The 11,730-nt window shown below is 47.0% G+C and overlaps 1 protein-coding gene across 2 annotated transcripts; it reads left to right on the top strand.

The window, feature by feature from the left end:
• Positions 1–492: 492 nt before the first annotated feature.
• On the top strand, positions 493–11,143 carry RFC5 (replication factor C (activator 1) 5, 36.5kDa). 2 transcript variants are annotated; one of them, XM_005863781.2, is made up of 11 exons: positions 493–686; positions 2,319–2,383; positions 2,638–2,774; positions 3,922–4,001; positions 4,610–4,683; positions 5,896–6,055; positions 6,775–6,856; positions 7,243–7,372; positions 7,957–8,034; positions 9,021–9,075; positions 10,277–11,143. In XM_005863781.2, the coding sequence occupies exons 1-11, from the start codon at positions 619–621 to the stop codon at positions 10,371–10,373; spliced, it is 1,026 nt and encodes a 341-aa protein (XP_005863843.1). In that variant the 5' UTR covers positions 493–618; the 3' UTR covers positions 10,374–11,143. The 2 variants fall into 2 exon arrangements, with proteins under 2 accessions (XP_005863843.1, XP_014393180.1); XM_014537694.1 differs by lacking the exon at positions 493–686 and adding an exon at positions 693–781.
• Positions 11,144–11,730: the final 587 nt, after the last annotated feature.

Below are 11,730 nucleotides of genomic sequence, written 5' to 3'. Positions count from 1 at the left end.
TGGAGGTTGGGTCTCTGCATTTTGCTGGGTGAGGGGCATGGATTTGGGACACATTGAAAGTGTGTTTGTTTGGAGTTGCTTTTCCATTCGTAGTACTCACCTCACAGCTTTGGGGCCAAAAGGTTTTCCCAGGCTCTTTTCAGGTGGCATCTACATTCAAGAGCTGGCGTATCATGTGGGGATGTTTTTCCTCCGGATTTTATAGCGCCGGCGGCTTTCTGTTCCTTTGAACGGCAAACATTTGGACTTGGGCGATGCCTGGACTGGGCGTCGCCCGGGAGACTTTAATTTGCAATGACGACTGGCAGTTGCAGGGGCGGCCTTGCCTCTCCTGCTGCCCCGCTCACTGGGCTCAGGGAGGTTCCCAGCACGGCAGAGAGGGCAGTGCAAGGGAGGTTGAGGGCCCGCGCTTCGCGGTAACTAGGCAACAGGCGCCTTAGCAACAGAGAGGGGGCGGGACCTAGAGAGGAAGTCGGAAGCAGCGGCTGAATCTCGCGAGAGCTGCTTTTGCGCGCGAACTCTAAGTGCGAGGGTCCCGAGATTAGATCTGGGCTGGGCTCCGTGCTGACCCCCGGGGGCGCGCCGACTCCAGCGGATCCGACGCCTTCATCGCCCGCCATGGAAGCCTCAGCGCACCCGCACCAGCAGCAGCAGCCCTCGGCGTCCAAGATCAGGAACCTGCCCTGGTAGGAGGAGGCCTGGCTGCCGCGGGGAAGGGGTCCCCTTTTTTTCAGGACTTCACCCCTGCGTCCCGGACCTGCGGCCGGGCGGGGCCTCAGAGGTTCGTCTCGACCTCCCCAGCCCCCCAGCTCCCTCGGTTCTTAGGACCTTTGCCGGGGCTTTCGCGCCTGGATGACAGCACGGGGATTTGATCCCGCGTCTGGAGGTCGCATCGGCCACAGTGCCAACACGTCCGGTGCGATTACTGGTCAAATTCTAAGCTAAAATAATAATCACACTCTCTAGTTCACTTTTCTTTAAATGGCCTTCTGTTAGATCAGCAGGAACCCGAGTAGATGTTGGATCTTTACTAAGATCCTAGGAGGTAGGTGATCCTTATTCCAATTTTACAGTTGGAGTAATACAGCCAAAAGGTTCAGTGATTTGCATTAGATCCAGAGCTGGAAAATGGGTTTGGATTTGAACCCAAGTGGTCTGCATTCAGACCTGTACTCACAACTCTGTCCTAATGATGTTTTAAAGACCACAGGGATTTGGCTTAATTTCAGCAAATTCCAAGTTGTTCTTGTCTAATAATAACTTCAATTTGGTTTTATCGTTGTAAAAACATGTAACTTACAATTTATAGTTGAAAGCATTCTAAAGTGCACAGTTCAGTGCCATTGAGTACATTCAGAATGTGGTGCAGCCGTCGCACTATCTAGTTATTTTTCATCACCCCAGATGGGAACCACATACCCATTGGCAGTCGCTCCTCATTTCTCCCTCTCTTAGCCCCCGACAAACACAACTCTGCTTTCTCTCTCTATGAATTTGCCTTTTCTGGATATTTCATATAAATACAATCAATATGTGGGCCTTTGTGACTGTCTTCTTTTCATTTACCATGTTTTCAAGGTTCGTCCATGTTGTAGTGCAGTGGTTCTCAACCTTCTGGCCCTTTAAATACAGTTCCTCATGTTGTGACCCAACCATAAAATTATTTTCGTTGCTACTTAATAACTGTAATGTTGCTACTGTTATGAATCATAATGTAAATATCTGATATGCAGGATGATCTTAGCCGACCCTTGTGAAAGGGTCGTTCAACCGCCAAAGGGGGCGCGACCCACAGGTTGAGAACCGCTGTTGTAGTGTGTAACACCATTTCTTTTTATGGCTGAATAATATTCCCTTGTTTGGATACACCACCATTTATCTGTTTCTGTGTATTGGGTGTGAGTTCAATTCTGAGTTCACCTTGAAATCATAGGTGCCCATCCACGCTGAGGGTAAAGGCAGACCGCTGGAGAGGTGAAATTAGTTTATCAACCTCAGCATGACTGACATTTTGGGCCAGATACTTGACTGGGGGGGGGGTGGGTATGGGGGTTGTCCTGGGCATTATAGGATCTTTAGCAACATTCCTGGGGCCTACCCACTAGGTGCCAGTAGCAACCTCCACCCAACTGTGACAGCTGAAAATGCCTTCAGGTCTGGCCAAATGTTCCCTGGTTGAGAACCACGGGTCTTGTATTCACACATAAAGGGTTTTGTTTCTCTTCCTCTTTTAGTTAAGATATGAAAGGATTTTTTTGCGCATAACAACATGTTCTTGCATTTACGTGTGGTGTAATCCATGCTAAATTGTATTTCAGGGTTGAAAAATACCGGCCACAGACACTGAGCGATCTCATTTCTCATCAGGACATTTTGAGTACCAGTAAGCATCCATGTTATCCTAGTTGAAGGACCTGTGTAACTTTCTTGGTGGTGTTGTCTCTGCTGAGTAATCACTTTGAAGAGTCTCGTTGAGCTTTATGGAAGGTGCTGTAAGCGTGGTGTCCTTCAGATCTTTTATTCCTGCATCTGCCTCTGATTTACACATGGGGTTGCCGTGCATTCAGCCCAACTCGAGGGCCCACAGTGAATGAGGCTCTCAGAAACTGATGGAGTCTCTTTCTTCCTAACCCTCAGTTCAGAAATTCATCAGTGAAGACCGATTGCCACACCTGCTTCTCTATGGGCCTCCGGGGACAGGAAAGACATCTACCATCCTGGCCTGTGCTAAACAGCTGTACAAAGATAAAGAATTTGGCTCCATGGTCTTAGAGGTAAATGGGGTTATTCTTCCTTGACAAAGGACTCCAGTCTCTTTGAGTTCTGCTACTTTTGTTTTAGTTCACAAGTAAGTTGTCCTGCTGGTTGGGAAAGAAGCAGACATAAGATATGTCCACTCACTTTTTTCTATAATTGACATTTTGGTCTGGATTGGCATTAGCTAGAAGGCAATTGTAGGGCTAGGTACCTTCCTTGCTGTTGCCAGCTTGTCCCCAGCACGCGTGGTCACTCAGTTGCTGGCTGCCTCCATGTGCCCCTCCAGATGGCTTCTCCACGTTGCTGCAATGGTTCTTGTCCGGAAAGCTGAGCTGTACTGACTACAAGCTCCCTTACCCTCTGGCTCTGGTTAGGTTTGGCCAATAGGGACCCTGGCAGGAGTGGGGAAGGGGAGGAGAACGATGCTTAGTCCTGCCTGGGAGCCACCATGGGCTGACAACATTCCCCTCTATGGGGCATATCGCACTGCCTTCTCAGGTGGCCTCACCACTGCCCCATCAACCCCTTAAGACCTCGGGGGAGGGGGGGTAATGGGCCCCAGTAGTCCCTGACCTACTGCTTAGCCCTTGTGGTTTCCCCACACCCCACCAATACCTTTTAACATATTTCTTCATGTAATTCTCTTCAAAGCACTGCATGTGAGTATGCCATCTCTTTACTGCTGGGACTCGACTAATACACTTAGATTACAAAATTCTAAATATTGTTGATTGCAAGAAAAACATTTAGGTTTGTTTTGTTCGAGATCTTAGAACCTTGCTGCCACACATGTTCTTACCTCAGTGTGTTAGACACTTGGTAACTCCTGGGTTGCTCTAGGTTGTGGCAGCTAACATTAGCATCATTCTGCTCGGGTCAGAGGTCACTGAGACCAGGCCACTTAGTTATTCCTCAGAGTTTGCCAGTGATCGTCCTCAGAAGGGGAGAGGAAAGTCTGTCTTTTGCCTTTCAGACTGAATGATCTAGTGAGCAAGGAGTTTAAATACAAATGTGATCTTGTTTTTTGAATAGTGATTATCTCTTAGCTGTCATTAGACTTGGAGACCTAGCTTGCTGAGCTAGATTGATGAAAAGGTAAATTAATTCATAAATAGTCCATCAACATGTTTTTTATTTATTCTGGTTTTTCTCTTCCACACTTAGCTGAATGCTTCAGATGACAGAGGAATAGACATCGTTCGGGGACCAATCCTGAGCTTTGCTAGCACAAGGACAATATTTAAGTAAGAAGTATTTGCATAATTTCTCTTCCCCGAGATTTTGATCAGTGAGACTGTACAGCTTAATTTTTTTTAGCCTCCCCTTTGCCAGTTTATAAAGGCCGGGGGAAATGACTTATCAAAAGCAGCCATGAAGAAGAGATAAAGTACAGGGATGGTGGTAAAAAAAAAAAGTTTAAATGCAAATATTGAAATAAAATGTTATCTAAGTCTGTATTAGCCAGTTCTTGGGGGAAGTATGAACTTCATTTGATTAGTTAACTGAGGACCGATTCCATTCTAAGCCTGGATGAGCTAGTTTGAATTTAGACAAAAATGAATTGAGATCAGGATGAATAACTAGGATGGTGGCTAAAATAAAGATAAAAAGACGGGCATGAGTGAAGGAGGCAGGGAGAAAAAGCACTAGAGTAATAACGTTAGACCTCAGTTCCCTTTAAGAGTTGAAGGAGTGATGGGGGCATTTCCTCTGTGACCACAGATGTCAGCTTTGGCCAGAGTTCTGGGAGAAATGGACTGAACAGGGCCTGATGGCCCATGTGAAGATGTAGGTCTGGGTCTGAAGCTGGAGTGAGATTGACATCGTTACGTGGTGCCGTCTGTTTTCCTAGGAAAGGCTTTAAGCTGGTGATCCTGGATGAGGCGGATGCCATGACTCAGGACGCCCAGAATGCCTTGAGGAGAGGTAAGAGGAGCTGCTGAGTGCAGCGTGTTGGCGATGAGCACATCGGAGAATTGGGAACTCTGGACATGAGATACGCCGTGGCTTATTTCCACCTTCATTCCTTTCTGGCCCAGAGGAATCTCTGTATACCTTTCTCCATGTATGCCACCTGACGATCTAGGCAAAATATCTCCATTTCGGGGGTTTCCCCTTTCCGCAGCTTAAAGACACAAGCCCTGTTGGGGTTCGTGGTGTCTCATTCTCCTTTTCAGCTGGCTTCAATTTCAGGATTGGGGATTTTGTATCATTTGATGGAAGGTTATGGAAAGTCTTTCATCCCTAAACTGCTGGATGGACATTCTGTTGTTGGTACCCTTAGATATAAAATAGTCAGGAAAATTCCAGAAATTTAGTCACTCTCAGATAGCCGACATTACTTCGCTCCTTGCCAAGGAAATGATTTGGCAGGGAAGGGAGAGTGTCCTGTGGTTTGTCTGTCTGAAGGGGCCCAGGGCAGTTCATTTCTTTGAAAGGACATTGGTCATCTCATTAAGATTCAGAGGTAATCAGCTCAAAGGAAAGGCTGATCTTTAGGTTTTTTTTGGGTGGAGGTGGGGGGGTGGGATGGAGGGGGAGGAGAGGCTGAGGAGAAGGAGGAAGACAGAGATCTGGTCCTGGAGCTTTGGCAGGCTTTCTCTGGCATCTTGTTCTGCAGAGTGACTGTCAGTCTGGCAGATCCCTGTGCAGAAACATTGGGTACCGACCCAGTGAAGCTGGTGTCGTAAGCATCTCTGAGTTCAGGTTATTCTCTCATCAATGCTCTAAGGCTTTGAGACAAGGTCCACTGGAAAGTCCGCAAAAAGCCACCCCCTCCCCACCTTGTAGAGGGTGGAGCATCAACCTGCCAAACAGAATTGAATCCAAAGGGCAGGAGCACTGGATTTCCATTTCGTGTCTTATGGAAAGGGATGGCAAGGGCACAGGAATCCTGGTGCATCTTAAGAAGCGTTTCATAAAGCCTGTGGGGGGACATGTCGGTCAGATTTTGGAAAGAGAGGGGATTATTTCCAGTCCTGACCCCCCCAGTGACACCCTCTCTTGTTCCTGTAGCATCATTTGTTTGCATTCTTGAATTCTTGTTACATTCCTGTTCCCTGCACGTGACCATTCAGTATTTCTGGGTCCTTTGAAGAATCAGAATGGAAATGAGGGGGTTTTCTTTTCCTTTGCCAGTGATCGAGAAATTCACTGAAAATACCAGATTTTGCCTCATCTGTAACTATCTGTCAAAGATCATCCCCGCTTTGCAGTCCCGGTGTACAAGGTTCCGATTCGGTCCTCTGACCCCTGAACTCATGGTCCCCCGTCTGGAACATGTCATAGAAGAAGAGAAGTAAGTATATGGGGAAGCAGGAAAGGTGGGGTCTCGGGAACTGAGTGCGGGGTGAGTGGTGTTTGTAAAGGACTCAGCCGAGCGCCCAGCTGCAGGGTCGTTAGCGGCATGTCCGGGGCATTGTTCTGTTCGGGAAAGTCATTTGGTTCTTCTCCTGCCTCCATCCCCCTCCCTGGAAGCGGTCCCAGTTCCCTCCTCTCCCTTTGTCATTGGGAACTGCACGCTGCCAAGTCCCTGCTGCCGAGATGCCTCTCGCCTTTTTTGACTAGAAGGGAAGGTCCTGGGATAATACGTTCCGTGTAATCAGATGCCGAGCAAGAAGCCAAGCTGCGCTGCTGCTTCTCTGAAAGGTGCTGTGGCTCTGTGATCACACCTCTCCAGTGCTCTGTCCTCCCAGGAAGCACGATTCAGAGCCAGCTGCTCAACACAGCGCTGCTTGGTCCCACCTGAGGGTCATTCTAGACTTTGAGTGGCTGTGACTGCTAACAGGCAGCCAAGGGTCATTCTAGACTTTGAGTGGCTGTGACTGCTAACGTGCAGCCGCCGCCCCCGAATACCAGAGTGAATTCTAGATCCTGTAGATCAGGAGAGCAGTTAACTCCGTCCTCCCCTTTTTTTCTTTCATTGTTTCCAAATCTTAAATCATTTCAGGCCATCTTGTTCCCTGGGGGAATGCCTGGGCTCTCAGGGCCTCTCAACTCCTGCCTGTTTCCTTTCAGAGTTGATGTAAGTGAAGATGGAATGAAAGCGCTTATAACTCTTTCCAGTGGAGATATGCGACGGGCTCTGAACATTTTGCAGGTACAGTGCTACTCGTAGCAAATCTCAAGTCGTGGCTTCGGAATAGTTTTTCAAGAAATACATCAGCAATAGTACAGCCACTCTGTTAATTCAGAAATCTAGAACTGGGAAGACCTTGACCTCTTAATGTGTCGCGATCTCCCCACCCTTTGTGTTTTGATTAATTGAAAGAGTAATTTGTTGCAAACAAGGGGAGGATAGGGAAGGATGCTGCAGCTGTAACAGCAGCAGCATCCTCCGTGAGGCCACCTTTTCCAGTGTGAGTGCGTGCAGATCCCAGCTCTCCTGTGCCCGGTGCTATTGCTGCCTCAGCAGTTTCCGCCCGACCTGCCTGCAGCTTGGCGGTGGCTGTCACAGCCGCCGTGACTCCCCCCCTGTCTGCGCAGAGCACCAACATGGCCTTTGGCAAGGTGACTGAGGAGACGGTCTACACCTGCACAGGGCACCCACTCAAGTCAGACATCGCCAACATCCTGGATTGGATGTTGAATCAAGACTTCACCACGGCCTACAGAAGTATCCTTTCTCACATCCCTGCCAACAGCGCTTTCCGTTCCCAAGGCCTGAACTTGACCCCAGAGCTACAGCCAGCACCTCCCTGCTCTGGCAAGACAGTTAGCCGTGTGAGACTGCTCAGCTTGTAAGATGTAGGAGTAAGATGGCTGTGGGTGGAGTGGATACGTGTCTGATGCCCCGAGTTCTTCCTGAAGGACTCTGACCTGGGTACCCGGAAGCCACCCGACCCCCAGATGGAGAGGTGCAGCTGGACCGTGGTGGGCGCTGCAGTCGTTTCCAAGGAGCCAGTGAATCTTGTCTCGCTGTGAAAGTAAAAGCTGGCTGTTGTGATATGAAGCCACCTGGGAGTGCATTTGGTTCTGTTCTATAGACAGCTGCCACCACTGCATCTTTTAGAAAGCCCTTAGTGAAGAGGGAAATGAGAAAAGGATTGGGGTTCATGTGCAGTTTCACATCGAAACCAACAACTGTACCGAGATTAGAAGCTCTGCTTTCTAAAGTCGCTCACGAGGGTTTGGATTCAAAATTACCCGCAGCACATTTGTTCTGGAACCTTCCCCTTTGCCTTAACTGCTCCTCTCTAGATATCATGGAGCTGAAGACGCTGAAGGGGTTGGCATTGCATGACATCCTGACGGAGATCCACTTGTTTGTGCATAGAGGTAACTCATCATTCTCCAGTGTAGACGCCTCAGAAGGGGGCGTGCTTTATGGTTAAGGGTGACTAGAGAGGGAACATGAGGCTTCATTTTTGAAGCAAAGAAACAGGAATGAAGAATTATAAACCGAACCCCTCATTTTTAGTTTTGTCTTGTTACTTAAAACTTCATTCCTAAACACTCTGAACCCCTAGAGCTGCTGGGGAGAGTGCTGTTTTGCAGCAGTAAGTAGTATGTTGTAATTCACATTTCTAAAATAACATTTTCCCCAAAAGGAGAGGGAGAAGGAAGATCTGTTTTCATGTAAACCAAACAGTCTTAACTAAACCATCTTAAGTTCCACACTAGGTTGTATCTTCTATACAGACTTGGTTCCCAACCTTGGTTCTCCACGTAGGAATCACCCCCAGGCCAATCCGTTGGCCTTTGCCGGGGAACCAGGCGGTGGGTTGTGCAGCCTTTTGGATCAGCTCTTTCCTCCACAACAGCCAACTGCACAGGTGGTCGGGTCCGCGAATGTCCATAAATGTTGCTTCTACCGGCGCCTTTACGGGCCTCTTGCTGGCTGGCTGGCTGGCTGGCATGTTAACTTCTGCCTGAGAACATGGTTGGCTCAAGCCCAGCTTTGTACTTTGTGAAAACTGAGCATAAATTGACTTTAAAAAAATCAATAGTTTGTTTGTTTTTAAAATTGGGAGAGAAAGCGAGACCAGCTTTTACGTTAACTTACAGAGCTACCCAGTTGCTAAAAGAGCAACTTGGAGACTCTCCCATGTTCTTCTGGGCACTCTGGAATCTAGTGGGCAGGGCGGGGAGGGGCTAATGGTGAAGACACAAGATGGAGGGATGAAAACCTAATTGCTGCTTCCTTAGAGGTGTATCTAGTGATCTGAGGCCACAAGAAAAGTGTTAACCATCTGATCTTTAAACAAACACTTGTCTTCTAAGGAATGACAGGCTCATTCATTTGATTGTTTTTTTCCCCCCAGTTGACTTCCCATCTTCAGTTCGAATACACTTGTTAACCAAAATGGCAGACATTGAGTGAGTATTCACTTCCCAATTTTAATTCTTTTCCTTCTTTTTCCCCTGTGGTGGTTTGTTTCTATTTGCTTGGCTCCAAATTTTTTGTCTAAATCATTCCTGTACAAGTCTGACCCAGTTTTTGGTGGGATTATTGAATGAAAGATGGGGAAGGGTGTGAGGTGCTTATTCTAAGAACATGAATAAACATAAGGACAGGTCTGACTCAGGTACGTATTTGAGATAAAGACCTTGAAGGCTTGGTCTGCATTGGTTCTGTTAATGCTCCAGTGCAGACCTCCAGCTGTGAAGGCCTTCTGCATACACAGCCTACTGGGGAGAGTAAACAAACTCGATTTTCCACTTTGCCTTGTTCAGTAAGCAGTTATTAGCCTCCAGTGAAGCTAGCTGCTGTCATTTAAATAGACAAAAGCATTGGTTTCAAAATCAGACTGTTAGCGTAGGCCAACTCTAATCTGCCCTCATTGGCTTGCGGATGCACAAATTAGGTGACTTATCACTACTTGTGAATATGATCTTGCTTTCAATGGCTTAACCGCTTAAAAGGTGACAAGATGAGCCCTAGCTGGTTTGGCTCAATGGATAGAGCGTTGGCCTGCGGACTAAAGGGTCCCAGGTTCATTTCTGGCCAAGGGCACATGCCTGGATTGCGGGCTCTATTCCCCGCCCCAGGAGGCAGCCAATCAATGATTCTCATCATTGATGTTTCTATCTCTCTAGTTCTCTCCCTTCTCTGAAATCAATAAAAATATATATTTTTTTAAATATATAAAAAAATAAAAGGTGGCAAGATGAAATGGCAGTGTCCTGCTTACTGACTACACCACAGAACCACAGGCGTATCAACCACACTTCCCAGTGAAGTAAGAGGAAGGAAATCTTCATTATAACTCCTCGGTGCCATTTGTAGGTGAAGAAATAATCCTTAATCACATAAACTCTGCATCTCTTTATAGAGCTAGAACAAAGTTAAGTTCAGAACACTGCTGACAATTTTTTAGACTTAATTTTTCCTTCAAATTGGTGAGGAAAAATTGTGTTTAGGACAGAAGAAAATGTTAGAGGACACATACAAGGTGACATCCAGGATCAATTTTCATGACCTCCTCGCCTCCTTCAGATGTTCAGTCTTTGATGTTTCTTTTCTTGTCAAAGGGTTGCTGTGTGGTATTCTCTGCTCTGACCTTTTGATCTCATTTAGGTACAGACTTTCTGTGGGCACCAGCGAGAAGATTCAGCTGAGTTCCCTCATTGCAGCTTTTCAAGTCACCAGAGACCTGATTGTCTCGGAGGCCTAGACGCTGAGGACCATTTGCTGCAGTCGCAGGCCCAGCAGTGACTAGAGAACAGCAGTGACTAGAGAACAGGGGATCTGGTTACAGGACGAACTGCTGCCCGCGTCAGGGGATGAAGCCACAATCACCCAGTCTTGGAAAATTCTTGTTCTAGGCATGGGTGGGCAGACATATAAAATACCTTGTTTGTGGCTGTTTGGAGCAGAGTGGACAGAACAATTTTAGTGAACAACTGTCTTGCTGCACTGCCCACTTGTGTTTTATAGGTAGAAAAAGGCAAACACCTTTACTTCAACCATAAGGCTTTTACCCTTTTGGACTATAAGGCTTTCAAATCTAATATGGCCCATGTGTCTTCCAACTCAAGATAAACAGAACATCTCCAAAATCACATATAGTCTGTGACACTGTGTCTACTTTGAGAGTAGATGTGAACAGATTTCTGGCCCAAACTATTATATTCATAAAATGGACTCAATTCTCTTCCTTTCAAAACTGGTCTTTTTATTTCTCCTCTTGAAGTAGAGGACTTACTAGCAGATTCCTAATTGTGGGTGGACGGTAGAGAAAACTTTCATTTTTATGCCATTAGGGGCCAGAAGTTGTATAACACGTACTTCCTGCCGGGGGTGAGGAGAGGGGAGGGGGTGCGAGATTGAGCCTGACTCCACCTGCCACTGGGAAGGATGGGCCTGGGTGCAGATTTGGCAGCTCGCTGCAGTCCGTGCTGCATTGATACCGCTCTTCAGAATGAAAATAAAGCAGCTTTCTTGGTTGTGTTGCAAGTGGCTCTTCCTTAGTTATAAAGACACTGATTTATTCAACCTGCCTCTATGAAACTTTCACCTCTCCTATCACAGAATCAACTCTGGAGGCTGTTCTTCACAAGGGAGAAGTCAGTTTTTCCATCGCCCGACGTGGGACTCGCTCCCCGAGGACGCCGGCAGCGTTGGAAGCTAATGGCTAAGGGGGCCTCGAGGAAGTCTGAGCTCCCAGACTACACTGTTCGCGACTTTGCAGGATAACCTCGCAATTAAACACCTGCCCACTCCATCCCCAGCTGCCCGGCTGCGCTCACTTGTCTTACAGGTGCTTTTTTTCCCTAATGGAAGGAATGAAACGGAGAGCCAAAAGCTTTTAACTTTTTCCTTCCACGAGTCTCTCATCTTGAAAAGAAATGTTTTCTTCAGGACAAAGGCAGTAGAGGAGAGATTTCTCTCCTTTTTCAACACGTTTTATATTACACTGGCCTCCATAAAGCACCTAGTAAGAAAGCCAAAGGATAAGATGTTGCATTTCTTTTAAAATAATTTAAAATATATTAAATTTCCCAAAGGCAGGTTATGTTTGAATGAGGTGT

This window comes from Myotis brandtii, unplaced genomic scaffold (assembly GCF_000412655.1).
Source record: "Myotis brandtii unplaced genomic scaffold, ASM41265v1 scaffold181, whole genome shotgun sequence".
NCBI lineage: Eukaryota > Metazoa > Chordata > Mammalia > Chiroptera > Vespertilionidae > Myotis > Myotis brandtii.
This window is presented reverse-complemented; position numbering and strand designations above follow the sequence as displayed.

What these genes read in the sequence shown, in the direction of transcription:
- RFC5 (XM_005863781.2), top strand. Translation starts at nt 619, where the DNA reads ATGGAAGCCTCAGCGCACCCGCACCAGCAGCAGCAGCCCTCGGCGTCC. An exon ending in TCAGGACATTTTGAGTACCA is followed by an intron (nt 2,384 to 2,637) that starts GTAAGCATCCAT and finishes CCTAACCCTCAG; the next exon opens with TTCAGAAATTCATCAGTGAA. An exon ending in ACCAAAATGGCAGACATTGA is followed by an intron (nt 9,076 to 10,276) that starts GTGAGTATTCAC and finishes GATCTCATTTAG; the next exon opens with GTACAGACTTTCTGTGGGCA.